The sequence below is a fragment of the Camelus bactrianus genome, chromosome 19, assembly GCF_048773025.1.
Source record: "Camelus bactrianus isolate YW-2024 breed Bactrian camel chromosome 19, ASM4877302v1, whole genome shotgun sequence".
Lineage (NCBI taxonomy): Eukaryota > Metazoa > Chordata > Mammalia > Artiodactyla > Camelidae > Camelus > Camelus bactrianus.
The window spans coordinates 10578145-10594928 of NC_133557.1; the positions used below are offsets into that span (position 1 = coordinate 10578145).

A 16784-nucleotide genomic window follows, 5' to 3' on the forward strand; every position below is an offset into this window, starting at 1 on the left:
GTGTGACTCTGCAGATTGCTTCCCTTTTCTCGCCGCAGTATTCCATCTATAAAATGCAAGGGCTGAGCAAGATCGGTTGTTCTCAAACTGTTCTTTGAGTTTTAGAGTTCTTTTTTTTTTCAATTAGGATTGAACCTGGGACCTTGTGCATACTAAGCATGCATTCTACCACTGAGCTATAACCACCCCCACAATGAGTTTTAGATTCTGGAGAAGCTCTTATAGTGCCATGGGGGTGGCATTGGGGGCCAAGGTGGAGGGATTCATCCCTCCCCACTGCCTTCAACCAGTAACCCTCTTGTATATCAGTTAAAAATTTTCATGGCCACAGGTCTAGGTGTATCAAGTTTAGTTTAGGCTACATGTAACAGAAAACCCCAAATAAGAGCAATTAATAAAAAAGAAGTTTATTGTTTTCTTAAGTAAAAAAGGACTGGGGTATGCAACCCAGAACTGAATGTCAGTTCCATTGTGTCATTAGAAATCAGGCTCCCATCTCTGCTCATCCATCCCAGTACTGGCTTTTATCCTCAGTGTCACCTCATGGGCCAAGATGACTGATGAAGCTTTAGCCATTACATCCTTGCCCCAGGCAGCTGAAGGGATAAAAAGGGTCAGAAGAAAAGCACACATATCCTCACCTTTTTAAGAAGCCTTCTTTATAGCTTGCTTACAGCTCATTGGCTAGTACTTAGGCATGTGGCCATACCTAGCTGTGAGAAGTACTGCAAAATGTCTTTATTTTGGGCTGCTGTATATCCAGCTGAAAATTCAGTTCTAGGAGAAGAGGATAAGAAGTATTTCTTCCCTACTAAGTGATTTCTGAGGATCCTTCTAGCTTTGCCCTGATTGAGGTTTAAGTCAGCAGACCTTTATTACACATTTACTGTTGAAAGGCTGTGGACCATCGTGCTGAACCATTCTCTTGGCATGAAGGTAATAGGTATTTGAACACATGGCTTATTGTCTTCCCAGGCTGCAGCCTCCCCAAGAGGACATGAACGGGTGACATGTAATTGGCAGGGCTGAGACCTGAAGGATGAGAAGGAGCCAGCCATGCAAAGAGCTAGAGGGGAAGGAAGTTCTTCGTGGCAGGGACGTTGAAAGCAAGATTCTGCCATGTTTGTGTTGCTGCATCCTCTGCACTCAGCATAGTGTCTATCCACTGATATATACTGGGCACACAGGTAGATGCTGTGCATATAAAAACACCAGCTTGGTAGTGGGGCTCAGTAGAGTAGGTGCAGTGGTGAAGAACCCCAGAGGTTCACTGCATGCAGCAGCAGGAGAGCATGCCTTCAGTTGGACAGTGACCAGGCTAAGGGCCTGGCCTAGGGTGAACAGTCAGGGATGTGAACAGATGGAGCTGGTCAAGCTTTCTTTCCAAACAAGACCCTTATTCCCCACTTTCTCTCCAAACAACACTCTCCTCCCTCATTGGGAGCAAATGAGCACATCCATCCTGACCTCTTGCTGCTTGTCAGGTCAGAGCTAATGTCACACTGGGACAGCTATGTGCTGGTCCAGATCCACGTAGAGGGGATGGATATTCCAGATCTGGAATTCACCAAGGGTCAGCGGCAAGTTCTTTCCAGGAGGTCAAGGAGGGCACATAAAATGATTTTATCCTAATGTTCCAGTCCCCTGGGAGATCACAAACTTGCTTTCCATTTGAAATCTTTTGAGGTGGCCTCTGAAAGGCGCTTAGCTCAGGGTCTGGCCCATAGAAGGTGCTCAATTACTATTCACTTTTTCTTCCTCTAACCTCTGACAACCAGATCTGGTGAGATCCTTGAATTCCTCATTCGTTCATTCTAAACATATTTATTGTACGTACTGCATGTTGAGGCCTGTGATGGGGGCTGGGAATCTGAAGAATAACCACAGACTCAGCTTTTGAGGTGTTTGTTGGCTGGGTGGGGGAGCTGGGAGTGAGATGTAATAGTTAAGAACGTAGGTTCTGGAGTAGACTTCCTGCATTCAAATCCCACCTCTACCAGTTCCTTGCTGTGTGACCACAGGCATGCTACTTAACTTTTGTGTGTCTCAGTTTCCTCATTTGTAAAGTGAGAATAGCAAAAGTACTTACCTCACAGGGCTCTGAAGAGAATCAAATGAGTTAATATACACAAAGTAATTGAAACATTGCCTGTCACATAATAAGGCTCAGTACATGGTTCACATTTTATATACATATAAAATTAAAGTCTGACAAGACGAGTGTTACATAGAGCCAGGCTGTCAGCAAACCCATGTGTGTTGCTTCCTCGGCACAGGCCTTGGACCAGTGTGTGTGGGAATCTGAGTAGGACTGCTCAGGGCCTGCTGAGCAGACAGTGGACAGGGCAGATCATTATTGAGCACGTCTGTGTGCAGCAGGCAGCGGAGGAGAAATGGGACAGTGAGCCCTGCCTGGGAGCTGAGGCTTGGGAGTGGTGACTGGTCTTGGAGGTTTGGGAGGAGTTGTCTGCAGAGTGAGGTGTTTGGCTGAATGCGAAGAAAGAGCGGATGTACATTGCAGCACTGTTGTTTGGTTGAAAGATTGAAGCAGCCTCACTGACCAGCAGGAGGGGACTCAATAGGTAAACTACAGTTTATTTGTACAAATGGAAAACTTCAAGAGATGCTAACACAATCACATGATCCACACCATCAACCTGGCCAAATCTCTAAAACATAAAGTTGAATTTTTAAAAAATTGAAACAGACTCCATGCAATATGATGGTGATGATCAGGATGATGGTGATAGTGAGAGTCAGAGTTTTCTGAGAGCTTCCTGTGTGCCAAGCACTGTTCTAAATGCTTTGCTTGTATTAATCCATTTGATCTTTTAAACAGCCCTATGAGGACCATTATCAGCTCTATTTTACAGATAAGGAAACTGAGGCACAGAATGGTTAAGTCACCTGCCAAAGTTAGTAAGGGGCATAGTCAGCATTAGAACAAGGTCATCTGGCTCTGCAGTCCGAGCTTTTACCATTTGACTGTGTAAAGAGCACACAGAGTAATACCTTTTCATATATAGTAAAAGTGTAATCATACCTAAAACCATAGTATATTCTGGAGAGAGGAAGAAAAGGGAAAGAGATCATAGGATAGAGCTTTTATTTAGGTATGTATTTCTTTTTAATCTGAAACAAAGCAAAATGTTAATATTTGCTAATTTGGGTCACAGGTATGTGGATTGCTAAATCGTTTTCTGTATTTTCCTGTATGCTTTGAAATATCTGATAATTTTTCATTGACATTTTGATTGAGGTAATTGTAGAGTCACATGCACTTATAAGAAATAATACAGAGAGATCCCATGTACCCTTTACCCAGTTTCCCCCAATGGTAACATTTTTTAAAACTATAGCACAGTATCACAACCAGGATGTTGACATTGGTACAATCCACCCATCTCATTCAGACTTCCCCAGTTTTACTTGTACTCACTTCTATGTGTGTGTGTATTTAGTTCTATTCAATTTTATCATGTGGATATGTTCCTGTATCTACCACCACAGTCAAGATATCAAACAGTTCTAACATCACAAGGATCCTTTTGTGGCCAGTTTATAACCACACCCACCTCCCTAAACACACACAACATACATACACACCCCCTAGCCCCTGGCAACCACTAATCCCATCTCCATCTCTGTTTTCTCTACTTTGTCATTTCATGAATATATAAATGGAATCATACGGTACATGACCTTTTGAGATTGGCTTTTTTCCCTCGGCGTAATTCCCTTGAGATTCATCCGAGTTGTTCCCTGTATCAATAGCTGGTTCCTTTTTATTGCAATAATGTTCCATGGTTTGGGTGTACTATGGTTTGTTTAACCAGTCACTTGTTGAACAACATCTGAGTTATTCCCAGTTTCTGACTGTTACGAATAAAGCTGCTGTGAACATTCGTGAACTGGTAATGTGTGAATGTAGGTTTCCATTTCTCTGGGATAAATGCCCAAAAGGACAGTTGCTGGGTCACATGTTAATTGCATGTCTAGTTTTGCAAGAAACTGCCAGACTGTTTTCCAGAGTGGCTGTGCCTATTTCATAATTTTAGAAAAAGGATTCTGGCTGGCAGAGGGAAGCCATACCAGGTAGAGGGGACAAGACTGCAGAGATTTGGAGTTTGAAAGTGCCTTAAGAGTTTATGGAACGGTGGGGCGTTTCATGTTGCTGGCATATATTGTTAGCTGGCTTCGCTAACGAAAGAACACAGGTTTGCTTCTCACTCATTCAGTCAACAAATCTTTGCTGAGCTTGTACATGTGCCAGACACTGTTCTAGGCACATTGAGATACTGTCTTTAGAAACCTGAGTCAAGCAGAAAAGACAGAGGTGAAATAGTTACACGGTGCATAGTGTACACGGAAAGGGAGAGCCTTCAGCAGGGTATGACAGGGGCATCTACAGATGTCTGGTGCTTTTCCTCTACGAGAGCAGGGACAGTGCCTGTCTCGTTCTCCCCTGGGCCCCAGTACATAGTAGGCAATCGGTAGATATGTGTTAAATGTTGAGTGAATGATCTCACCGAGTGTACACACTCCCTGTGAATGTGACCTGTCCGTTGCCGGCTGTAAGCAGCTGCACTTCCCAATCCCACCGCGTAGGTAAAAGGGCAAAGACTCAGTCTAGACACCCCACCCTGGAGTGAATTATCGCACCGCGGATTGGAAGCCAGCATGACATACAAAAGGTTGGAATGCTCTACTGTAAATTTTTAATTGTTAAACAAGCAAAGAGGGTTGTAAATTCCGTGTGGCGGGACATTATTGCACATTGTGCCTGCTGCCGCCACTGGGGTTTCTTATCAGCTCGTTGGGGTTTCACAACCTCTAGTGCTTCTTGCATGTTACAGGGGCCCCTCCACAGGGTCTCGGGTGTGGTGTTACGCCATCCTTTTTTCCCGTGGGGGTGGTGGCCAGGCTGTCTGTCTGACTTCTCGTTCTGTCTCATGCCTAGATTTTCTCCAAAGGAACATCCAGTGCTTGCCCTGCCAGGGGCCCCAGCCCAGTTCCCCGTCCTGGAGGAGCATAGGCCGCTCCAGAAGTACATGGTTTGGTCAGACGAGATGGTGAGGACAGGGGAGGCCCAGATCCATGCCCACCTCATCAGGCCCTATGTGGGCATTCACCTGCGCATTGGCTCCGACTGGGTAACTTCCCTTTTCCTCTCATGGCTGGGTTGGACACATCCCTGAGCAGGGCCCAGGCCTGGGGGTTGAACACTGAACCCACTGCACCAAGTGCTAGCCAGAGATCTCACTCGTCCAAGTTCATGGGACTCTGCCCCACGATCCCACCACAGATACATGTCAGAAATATGGCTCCAGAGTGCTTGTTTGCCAGCTCTCATTTTAACAGTTGCCATTTTTATCCTCATTTTACAGATGGATAAACCGAGGTATCAAGCTAGACTCTGGGTCAGGCAGCAAGCCAGAGAGAGAGACCCACAGCCCAGTGTTTAGCCAGGACTCCTTAAAAAAACAAGCTCTGGAGGATGGGTGGGGCACCCAAGAAAGGAAGATGTCATCCTCCAAATTTGGCAGCTGCTTAAATGTGCAGAGACCTCATCAGATTATCCTCCATGTGAAAATAACAGGAGTAATGTAGACAATCTTATTAATTTACATAGGAAGATGTATGTATGTATATGTCTTAGAAATGCTCATTGTTGAAGACTTGAAAAATATAGAAATTAGGTCAAAATTCATTCAAAGTCACTTGAGGAAGTAATCACATATTTACCACTAGACTTCCTTTCTGTCCCCTTTCCATGAAAAAAGGGATCCTGGCCCAGAGTATTTTATGAGTGGTTTCAGTCAAATCTTCAAGGAATAGATAGTTAACATCTATAGTTTTCTAGAACATAAAAAGATGTAAGATTTTTTTTTTTAATAAAGCTAGCATAATGCTAATACCAAACTCAGGTAAGGTCAACTCAGATAAGTTGGGATACTGCCCATTCTTACTAATGAACATAGATGCCCAAATCCAAAGTAAAATATTACCAAGTAAAATTAAGTAGCATATTAACATACAACACAAACAAGTAAAATTTATCCCAGGAATGCAATGAAATTCACTATATTAACACCCAAAGAAGAAAAATCATATAATCATCTCAACGGAGGCCAAGAAAGTATTTGATAAAAAGTCAACACTCATTTATGATTTAAAAAAGAGAAAAACAACTCTTAACCAACCAGGAATACAAGGGACCCACCCTAGCTTGATAGCGGCTATCTGTCTCAAACCCACGGCAAACATGTACTTCACGGGAGCTATCAGAGGTGTTCCCACTGAAGTCAGAAATCAGATAAGGCTGCCCATTATCACCACCACAGTTCAGAATTCTACTGGAAGTCCCAGATAATGCAGTAAGACCAAGAAAAAAAATTTGTAGAATTCCAGTATCCCACTACCCAGAAATAACCACTGTTAGTTGTTTTGATAGGTCTCCCTCTTCCTTTAATGCTTTAAAAAAAAATAGTTGTGCTCCTTCTGTATTGCCTGCCACTGTCCACTTACCGGCCCTTGCTCGTGGGGTTGCGGGCCGCTGCGGGCTCTAACGTTGTCCCCCGCCTGCCCCACAGAAGAACGCGTGCGCCATGCTGAAGGATGGGACGGCCGGTGCCCACTTCATGGCCTCGCCGCAGTGTGTGGGCTACAGCCGCCACACCGCCGCCCCACTCACCATGACCATGTGCCTCCCCGACCTGAAGGAAATCATGCGGGCCCTGAAGCTCTGGGTGACTGCACTGGATGCCCGGTCGGTCTACATCGCCACAGATTCTGAGAGTTATGTGCCTGAGATCCAACAGCTCTTCAAAGGGAAGGTATGCGCTGGCCGGTGGGAGAGCAGCGGGAAAGGAAGGGAATCAAAGAAAGCGCCAGGGTAGTCATCCCGCTCCCTTCTTGAGCTTCATCCGTGTCCTCCCACCAGCAGGCTTTGACTCGAACATCCAGTTCCAAACCAGTTCTATAAACCCCAACTCACACACCTCCGCAGGTGCTCCACAGATTTCCGTCCACTCCTGGATCCCTACTGGGTGCTGTCACAGCATTTTATCATGTCTCCTCTTGAGACGCTTTCCAGGCTGTGAGACTAGTGTAGCAACATGTCTTATTTCTTCCCAGAGTTGTGACTCCTTGAAGGCAGGATCCGAGGCAGAGTCACTGTTCTGTTCCTCAGCGTCTAGCCTGATGCTTTGACCTCCTCTGCCCCACCTTGCCATCACTGGTGTCTGGGACAGCACCTAACACGTGGTAGACACTCGGTGAATGTTTGGTGAATAAGGATGGGCTCTTGGTAGGGATCCTGTGCAGCAGAGGAATTAAGGGCATGATCTCTGGAACCCAAGGTTTGGACTCTACTCACTGTGTACCCTTGCACAAGTTACTTTGCTTCTCTGTGCTATTTCTTCATCAACAAAATAGAACTGAGAGTAGTACCTATCTCATAGGATGATTGTGAAGAGCAGATATAAAGAAATTAAAACAGGTCTGGTACAGAATAAGAGCTCAGTAAAGTTATCTGGCATTGGTGGTAGAAGTAGCTGGTCGATGAATAAAGGGAAAGATCTGTGCTTAGTCAGTGCTCAAGGAAGTGGTGAATAGTAGGTGTTCAGTATGTGAGTAAATAGTAAAATGTGCTTGGTACTGTATGAGTGAAGAGTAGGTAAAAAGTATGTATCAATAAAATGACCGAAATAATAGTAAGCGTTCAGTAAGACTTTTTTGAATGAGTGAAAGCCCTAATTGCTTGTGCAGACCTTAAAAAGCAGACATCTGCCTTCTAGCTGTGAGTGCCCTTGGCTTTATGTCGGGGGGCTCTCCCTCTCTCTTACCCCAGACACAGGCCGGAAGCCCCGGCTTGTAGAGGAAGTGCAGAGTCAGTATCTTCTGTTCCTCCCACCCCTACTTTATAGAAGAGTATCAGAGCTGAGAGACCTTGGAGCACCCCTAACCCAACCCCTGTGTTTATAGCTAAGGAAACCAAAGTCCCAGGAAGAAAGAGAATTTACCCAAGAGATCTCAGAGCTAATTTTAGTGGGCATGACACAGAATGGTTAAGTTTCAGGGTGTGGGTGGAATTGTTCAGGGGATTTTGGCCATGATTAAACTGGTATTATTTCTCTGCTACCATCCAAATAGCAAGGTGATGATTTTTGTTACATCAGAAATCTCTGTGTGACAGCAAAGCACTTTCAGCCCCAGCTCTGCCCACACCCCCTGCCTCTGTACCAAGTTGAAGCATTTGGAGAGTCCCAGGGAGTTTTTTTTTTGTGAGTTTTTAGAGTTGATATATTTGTTACACTTCGAGCCTCTTGCTGTTTTCTGTTTCCTGTTCCTGCCCTTCTCAACTCCTCAACCCACCTTTCCTCCTGAACTAAGTGAGCCTTGCTCCTCCATGTAGCTAGCCCAGTGCTGATGCCAGGATACTGATAAATAAGGTGTGGTGCTGCCCTCCAGGGCTCACAGTCTACACTCAGGAAAAGAGACTTGCAGATAGCTGTAAGATATGCCACAAGAGACGGCCAGACATGGGGCTGGTGTACTCATTCACTCACTTGTCCAGTCAACAGGTATATATTAAGGCAGATCCCAGCCAGCAGTGAGAAGCAAACTGACAGCCCCAGCCCCCGTCAGGTACAGGAGACAGACATTGATCAGAGAATCATTAAGGAGTGAAAGCTACAAACTGAGTTGTGTCCTGCAAGGTAAAGGAATGTGGTTCTATGAGAACATAGAGTGGAGGAGCCTGACTAGACTGGGGGGCGGGGAGGGCTTCCCCAAGGAGGCGAGAGTTGAGCTGCAAAGTAAGGGTTAAGTAGAAGTTAACTTGGCAAAGAGACAAGCACCCCAAAGACAGGGAAGAGTGCGTGCAAAGGTCCTGAGGAGGGAGGGAGCCTGGCATGTAGTGGCTGGAGCTCAAGGTATGATGGGGGGAGGGGGCAGGTATGAGAGGAGGTGGAGAGGCAGCTGAACAGGCCTTGTGGGCCACTTTTGTCATCTTTATCTGAAGAGCAGTAGAGCACCAGTTAAGGATGTTCAGCTTGGGGTGGAGAGAGGGCTAGGGGGCTGGAGGAATCTAAAAAAGTTTCCTTTGGCTGCTCTGTGGTGAGCAGACCAGGAGGAGTGGCAGCGAGGGGGCCAGTGAAGAAGTAAGAGATTATGGTGGTTGGCCAGGGAGTTGTCATCTGTCAAGAGAAGGGTTCACCTTTGGGGAATATCTTGGGGTAGATTGGACAGGACTTTAGTCTCTGAGGCATCCAGGCAGCAGAACTGGGTGGGTGGGGTGCTCTTTGGTCAGATCATGGTTTGAGGGGAGAAGCCCTCAGACCAGGGCTTCATGAAAAAGTTTGACCTTGAGCTGAGCCTTGAGAGTATGGTCAGGATGGGAAAAGCCGTTCCCAGCAGAGGGAACCAACAAGCAAATGCAGAGTGGGAATGAGTGGTGTGTTTGGAGCTGAGAGGCTGAGGCAGCTGCTTTCAGCACTTCTCTCAAATGCCCCAACCCTCCCTCTTAATCCTCTATACTATTTATTTTATGTCTGTGACTTCAGCACAGGGGAAGAAGGTGGAGGGTGGCTGCAGGCCTTGGCTGAGCTGGCCACTTTGACCTACACCCTGACTAAAACGTCCTGCCCTTCCTCCTGCAGGTAAAGGTGGTGAGTCTGAAGCCTGAGGTGGCCCAGATAGACCTGTACATCCTCGGCCAAGCTGACCACTTTATTGGCAACTGTGTCTCCTCCTTCACTGCCTTCGTGAAACGGGAACGGGACCTCCAGGGGAAGCTGTCCTCTTTCTTTGGCATGGACAAGCCCCCTCAGCTGCGGGATGAGTTCTGATCCAGGCCAGAGCACATCACCTCTCTGAGCTGTTCCATCCAGCCTAGCCTGGCAACCAGAGGTGATCCCAGGATTGATCCCCAAGGATCAGAGAACAGAGAAAAGCACCATGAACTTCCTGGAGGAGGAAGACAGTCCATCTCCCAGGGCACAGGACTTCCAAGCTTCTAGTAGCTGGACCATCTCCCTTCCTCACGTGCTTCCTGCTGCTTCTCCTGGGAATTTCTCACACCAGCAAAGCAGTTCAAGCTCTGTCTTTTGGTCTGCTCCTGCTCTGTCCAGCCTGGGATGCTGAACTCTCTTCAGAGAGATTTTTTTATATAGAGAGAGAAAGAGATTTTTATAGTTTTGCTGCAAGATCATGACTACCCTAGAACTCTCCCTTATTTTAAAAACTCCATGAAGTTCATTAACGTAGGTACCTAAAGTGACCTTAAGAGAATATGGATAAGGCCAGGGGTGGGATGGGTGTATTGACCACTTTTCCAGGTGACCTCCAAAGTGGCTCACAGGCTTATCCCCACTGCCTGGCCAGAGCCATTGTCAACCCCTCCTTCCTAGGCCATTTCCGGGGTTTGGGGCACAAACCCTCTGCTCCACTACAGTGGACACTATGTGGATAGAAGTTATGGATCACTGTGCTGTCAGTCCTCCTCAGATGGCTAAGTGCTGCTCACACAGCACGTTGCTGGCAAGGAGCACATGCCATCAAGCCAGACGGTCACAGTATTGCTCTCAGAGTCTCTTGGTAGTTGGTGACCTGCCACAAACCTGGCATCATCAGGGTCTCATAACACATCACCAGGGCCAGAGCTTGCTGCCCTGGTGAGATCCTTCTGAAGGCTGCTGTCTCCTCTTCTGATCTCATGTCCCAAGGGGCCTGGCCGTAGAACTTTGCCATTAAGTTAGTATCCAAGGCCTGTTCTCCCAGCCTTCCTCCTGCAGCTGGAGCCCTCAGACCATATTCTCACAAGGGAGTGTTCGCTAAGCCTCTAACCAGATGGAAGATGCCCAGTACCCGGGAGCCACTGGGTCCCGAGGGTTTTTTTTTTTGCCCATCCCATCTAGTGTAATCTCAGCCAACCCCATGAGACTTAAGATGTTACAGTCGTTAAGTTTCTTTGTCTCTGAGATGCTATAGTTGTAAAAATCCATGACTCCTGAGAGCCTGTGATTTTTTTGTTTTTTTTTTCTTTTTCTTTTTCTTTGGCCTTACGGCTCTCAAATTCATGTCTAACACCTGCTGATCTCTTCCTGGCATTTGACCTCCCTCGGCCTTTGATCCTAGGAAGGTGGAGGAGATTGATGAGAGCCATGCCCAGAGCTCCAGGCGGCAATGTCTCCCTTGGGTTACCTTTGGGAAGAAATGGTTTTTTTTGGTCAGGGCAGACTGGGTCAGAGGCTGCAGGGCAAAAAGGACCTGAACACCAAAGGTGGCATTACCTGTTCAGAACTGTTCACCAGCCTCATTCAGAGACGCAGGAGCCCCTGCCTCAGTCGAGCAGCTGGGGAAGTGTGGCTGTCTGGCTGATGTCATTTGCTGAATTGACTTTCTGCCTCACCCTGAGCACATGTGGTAGAGTCGGGCTCTGATGAGTTGTCCAGATGCAGCTCATTGGCTGTCATACTAGCCTGTGCTTCTGGAGGCGAGGGCGCTGGGGTTGTAGTCAGATTCCATGTGTTCTGTAGGCGAGCGCTTTATTCCTCTTTGACACAGTTTCCTCACCAGTAAAATGATGATAAAACTGAGGGGTTGTTGAACGGCCCCAATCAGATAAAGCATGTATAAGAGCACAATGTAAACTTGAAAGAGACAAAGGCACATATGCAGCTGTTGATTAATTGGACTGTCACTTGTCACACACCTCCTCTGTGCCAGGCACTGTGCCTGCTAAGGGCTTTGTGGGCATTCTCAGCCTTAGCCCCCACCCCAGCCCTGGGAAGCAGGAACTGTTACTATCTTCTTTTTGCGCAAGGCAGAGTTAACGCTCAGAAAATTCTCATAGCCTTCTTGAGACTGCACCGATGGTGGTGGTGAGCCGGGATTTGACCTCCGAAAGCCAGTGCTGGTAGCCAGCACACTCTGCTGCCTCCAGTTCACAAGATGTGCTGTGTGCCCAGGAGGCCTCGGATGGAGAAATGGTCAGTCACCTTACTTTTCGCGGGGCTCCTGCCGTGGGTCTGCTGCTGCCCAGTGGTTTCGGGGAGGGGGAGTTTACCCAAGAAACAGAAAGCTCACATGAAGCTTCCAGTTCTCTTGGGTGGTTACTTAGTTCAGCATTCTTTCATTCAACAGGTGTTTGTTGACCCTACAGTGTGCCAGGCTCTGTGCTAGTTACTGGGGATTCAGCAGAAAATCAGACGTAAAGTCTTTGTTCTCAAGGAATTTGCATCCTAGTAAGTAGAAGACATAATAAACAAATGCACTGTGGGTGGTGTTAAATAAGTGCTAGAAAGAAGAATAAAGGACACGGCGGTGGGGTGCAGAGGGGGAGCAGTGCGGGTTTAGATGAGGAGCTCAGGTCAGACTGCTGTGGAGGAAGGAGGGGCACGCTCATTCAGAGACATCTGGAGACAGCACATTCCCACGGAGGAAACAGAGGGGCAAGTGCAAAGGCCCTGAAGCTGGAGTGAATGAAGAATTGCAGAGGCCAGTGTGGCTGGAGTGGGAGAAACAAGGCAGAAACAGAGCAGATGAGAGCAGATGAGGGGACTCGTCATTCAGCCTGGAGGGCAGTATCAGGTCAAGACTTGCCTTTTTTGGAGAGAGGTGGGAAGCCTTGTAGGGTCTGAACAGAGGAGGGTCAGGGTCTGAGTCACATTTTTGAAGGACCTCTCTGGCTGCCACTTGGAGAAGAGATGGGAGGGCAGAGGGTAGAAGCAGGGAGACCACCGTGGGGCTGTCACAGGGTGCAGGTGAGAAAGACAATAGGGCTCAGACAAAGGTCATTGCATTGAAGGTGGTGGGAAGCCTCAGACTGGATACATGCAATTACTTTTAAATTTCAGTCTTTTTTAGAGGTAAAAGTCTTTGCATAGTCTTAATCATGCAATATATACAATTTAATGTCCGATTTTTCGCTTAATAGTGTGTATTTTCCATGTTGGCACATGGCCTGAATAAATGTTTTTAATGACATAAAATTCCATTGAGGGGTGTCACATAGCTTATTGTCCTATCATGAGAACTTAGTGTGTTCCCAATTTTTCAGTGTTATCATTTGGGAAATATTTTTATTTGTAAGTTTTTTTCTGCATCTTAATTTCTTAGTAAGATAAATTCCCAGAAGTGGATTTGTTAGATCAAAGACTTAAAAATAAAGCTTCTTTTTGGAAAAAAAGTCAAATATACATAATAAACTACCCCCCACAAAAAATAAAATAAACTCCCAGTTTCCACAGTCCTCAGCATTTCCTCAGTCTTGTTTCACTTACCATCCTGCCCCTAAGTCCATGTGCTAGAGACTTAAGAAGATCTGAATATGTTTTGAAGAAAGCACCAACAGGGTTTGCTGACACACTGAACTGAGGCAGGAGGGAAGAGGAAAGTCCAGGATGCTTTGAGGCTCATGGCCCAACCAACAAGGAGGAGGAGTTGTCCGGGTCCCTCTCTTTTCTACCGCACGTCTGAGTTCCAGATGCTAATGGTGTTCTCCGAAGGTTCCTTGGTGTGCTGGTTGACATGGCAGATTCTGGTGGCATCCAGGCCTGAGGAATCACAATATCTGTGGTGCCCAGGAATCTGCATCTTAAGAAGTACCTACAAGTGGTTTTGATGCCCAGTAGCCCAAGACCTACTTAAATTATGGTCCTCAGACCGGCAGCATTAACATCACCTGGGCCAGCTTGTTAGAAATGCAGGCTCTCAGGCCCTGCCTCAGACCTGCTGGTGCAGAATCGACAGATGCAGCCCAGGAATCTTAAGCTGTCCAAGAGTCAATGTTTGTGCACCACTGATAGGAAGGCCATGGTGATGGTGCCATGCGGTCAGCCAGCAAGCATTTATGGAGGACCTTCTCTGAGCACCCCTACCCCTAGCCCCAAAGTAAAGATCTCTTTCCTCAGTTTTCTCTCCACCAAGCGTGGTCAGCGGCATTCAGCGGCATGGCTATAGGAGGTACCCAGTAGTGCTCAGTTTGTGTTGTAACGTTGACTTATTTCTCTTTTTATGCATTGGAGGAAATATACAACTAGCTGGCTGAACCCTCAATATAATGGATTTCATTGTTTTAGGATGGGGCCAAATTTACATAAGCCCCAGGGGAGTTATGATTTTTAAAAATTAAGGAACTACCAATAGAAGTGGGTTGTGGATTAGGCAGAAATGGAGGAACTCATGTTTAAAGGAACCAAAGCTGGGAAACGCTGTCCTGATACATCATAGACCCTCCAGAGTATGAAAGGGAGTGGAGGGGAAGGGGGCAAGGAAGGAGAGATGGGGTGGAGGAGGAAGAAAGAGTTGGGCTCTCATTTCCCTGTTCTGTTCACTTCAAAAAAGCTTAGGAAAATAATAACCTTTCCCTGGCCCCCAAATAAAGATCCTTTCCCTCAATTTTCTCTCTATCCTTAGTGAGGTTGACAGAAAAAACAAAACAAAAAAAAAAAAACATAGCCTGAAGGCAAATCCTGCTCTCTGGATTATGTTGTCAGAATTAATTCAAGTTCTTCCTTGAAACCTGGTTTATTTCAGGCTTGGGACCTTTCCCTTGAAATAACATTATTTAAGGGCAAGCAGGTTTGGTTTGTTTTTACAGCTAATCCTTTATATGGTTCACCAGCCCAGGACGCCAAGCCCATCCAGGTAAACAGCGGGAAGGGAAGGAACAAAAGGCATTTCCCAGAAACCACCTCCTTCCCCACTGGCAGTGGCTCAGCAGAAGTGGGGACCCCAGTACCCACCCAGGGGCAGAGAGAAGTCTGGGAGGACAATCCATTCCTCTCTGAAGATCTGCCTCTAAAAAAAAAAAAAAAAAAACACTGGCGACACGTTCATTCTCTGCAGCGTGGGGGACGTCTCCTTCTCTAACAGTGTACGTGGTGGTTAAGGAGGTGCGGGCACTGGCAGAAGGAGAGAATTGTCTTCTCAGTGTTTTCTCAGTCCTGCTAACAATGCCAAAAAGAAAGTCTCAGTTCCATGCCAGCAGGTCATTAGCTCCTCTACCACCTGCTAATCTGTCCTGGTAACAGAGAGAGCAGACAGAGGACATTAGCTCTCTAGAATTTAGTAACACTGTTTTGCTTTCAATATATATATTTTTTTGGATATTTTGTGTGTTTTCAATTATAGATGTGATTAAAGTTTCCTTTTAAGTAATTTATTTGGGTTACAAAAAGTGATTTGATGTAGAGAAAAATACTAAGTAAATGATGTGTGAATTACGAGGATGAAGTTTAGGAGACCCTCACTCAGCTTTATCTTTATGCCAGACCCTAAAGACCCTCAGAATAAGACCCCAGGAGCTGTCAGTGGGGAGGGGCAAGTATTGAAATTACTGAAGAGAGAAATTCGGCTGTCCGTTCATCCTCCACTCATTGTTTGCATCTCCCCGCTATCGTCAAGGCTTTTTCTCCGCTTATGTCATACTCATTAATGTTTCAAGATCTTATTCTGAGAGATTTTCCTCTTCTGAGCTCCCACAGAACCTTGAAATTGTAATAACAACCAACATGTGTTTATGACCATGTGCCAGGCTGTGTTCTAAGCTAACTCCAAGGTGAAGCAACCAGCCCAAGGTCACACAGCTTGTGACAGAGCGGGGACTCTAACCCTGAAAGTATGGGACAAGTGTCAGCGCCCTTAACCCCCGTGCTGCGCTGCCTCTCACGGCGCTTGGAGGACATTTGCTCCTCAGTTTCCCCAAATAGACCAGAGCCTCCCCCAGAACAAGGACTGCCTAATGTATCTCCCTGTACCAGCACCTAACCCAGGGCTTGGCTTATAAGAGTGCCCGTTGTATATGGGTTGAATGAATGAAAATGCAGAGAAAGTGGTCTGGGAAGGTGAGATGACTTCTGGCATCACGGAAGATTCATGAAGGATGTTGGAGTTGAGTTGCATGATGGATATGATTTCAACAAGTGCCGACGGGGGAAAGGAAAGGAATTCTGCGTGAGGGAAACTGCATGAGCAAAAGTACAAGTTAGGGACCATAATTTGTCTAGTTTGGCTGAATTAGGGGAAGATTTTGGAAAGATCATTGGGGTCAAAACATGGCGGGAGAGGGTGCCTTGAATACCAGCGTAGTTTGTATTCCTAGGAGCAGCGGGGAGCCAGTGAAGCCTATGTTGTAAGAGAAGTGACACAATCTGAACTGGGTGTTACGGTCGTTAATATGACTGTGGGTTTAAAATGACTGAGGGGAGAGACTGTATGGTGAAGACCAGAAGAGAGCTGAGCTTGTGGGGAGCAGTGAGCAGTGCTGTGTGTGTATCTCAGAGGTGGGGACTGAAGATGAGGCAGCATGGGAAGGTTTGAGCAGTGTGTCAAGGGCCTGGAATGCCAACTAAGAGGTCTTGCCCTTTCCCTTGGGGAACCAGAGGGGGCTTTTAAACCGAGGTGGGTGTTCGGTCAGATCTAAATCAGGGCATCTCCAGGTCAAAGGCCAGCAAACAGGGTGAGGGTGGGAGGAGGGGGTCTTTCACGACTCACTAAGGGGTCACTTGAGCCATCTTTGTATGAGTGAGGGGGGCGTCGTGGTGCCCCTTGAGAGCAGTACCAAAAGAGGGGTTCTGGCTGGGTAAATTATGCAAAGATTTTATTGAAAACAAATTCATGTATAAGGTAAAAAAAATTTTAAGTACAAAGGAATATACCTGTAGAGTGAAAAATTAGTGCCTCCTCCTAGCCCAGAACTCTCCCCAGAGGCAAACACTGCTAACACTTTATTGCAGGATTTCCAGAAAATTTTCATGCCATCTATAGGCATACATACA

At 46.5% G+C, this 16784-nt stretch overlaps 1 protein-coding gene across 7 annotated transcripts in view; it reads left to right on the forward strand.

Moving 5' to 3' along the window:
- The window catches only part of POFUT1 (protein O-fucosyltransferase 1), a 32522-nt gene that overhangs the window by 9841 nt on the left and 5897 nt on the right, over positions 1–16784 (forward strand). The window contains exons 5-8 of one of the 7 annotated variants that reach the window (XR_012500597.1): positions 4961–5153; positions 6594–6836; positions 8579–8720; positions 9663–9797. Coding sequence is in view for 2 of the 7 variants with exons in the window: in XM_045521053.2 (XP_045377009.2) it covers positions 4961–5153; positions 6594–6836; positions 9663–9851 (625 nt within the window). In the remaining 5 variants the exon portion in view is untranslated. Of the gene's footprint in view, positions 1–4960; positions 5154–6593; positions 6837–8578; positions 8721–9662; positions 13256–16784 lie in introns of those variants that run through there. The other 6 variants (XR_012500595.1, XR_006726952.2, XR_012500594.1 and 3 more) reach the window with 6 other exon arrangements.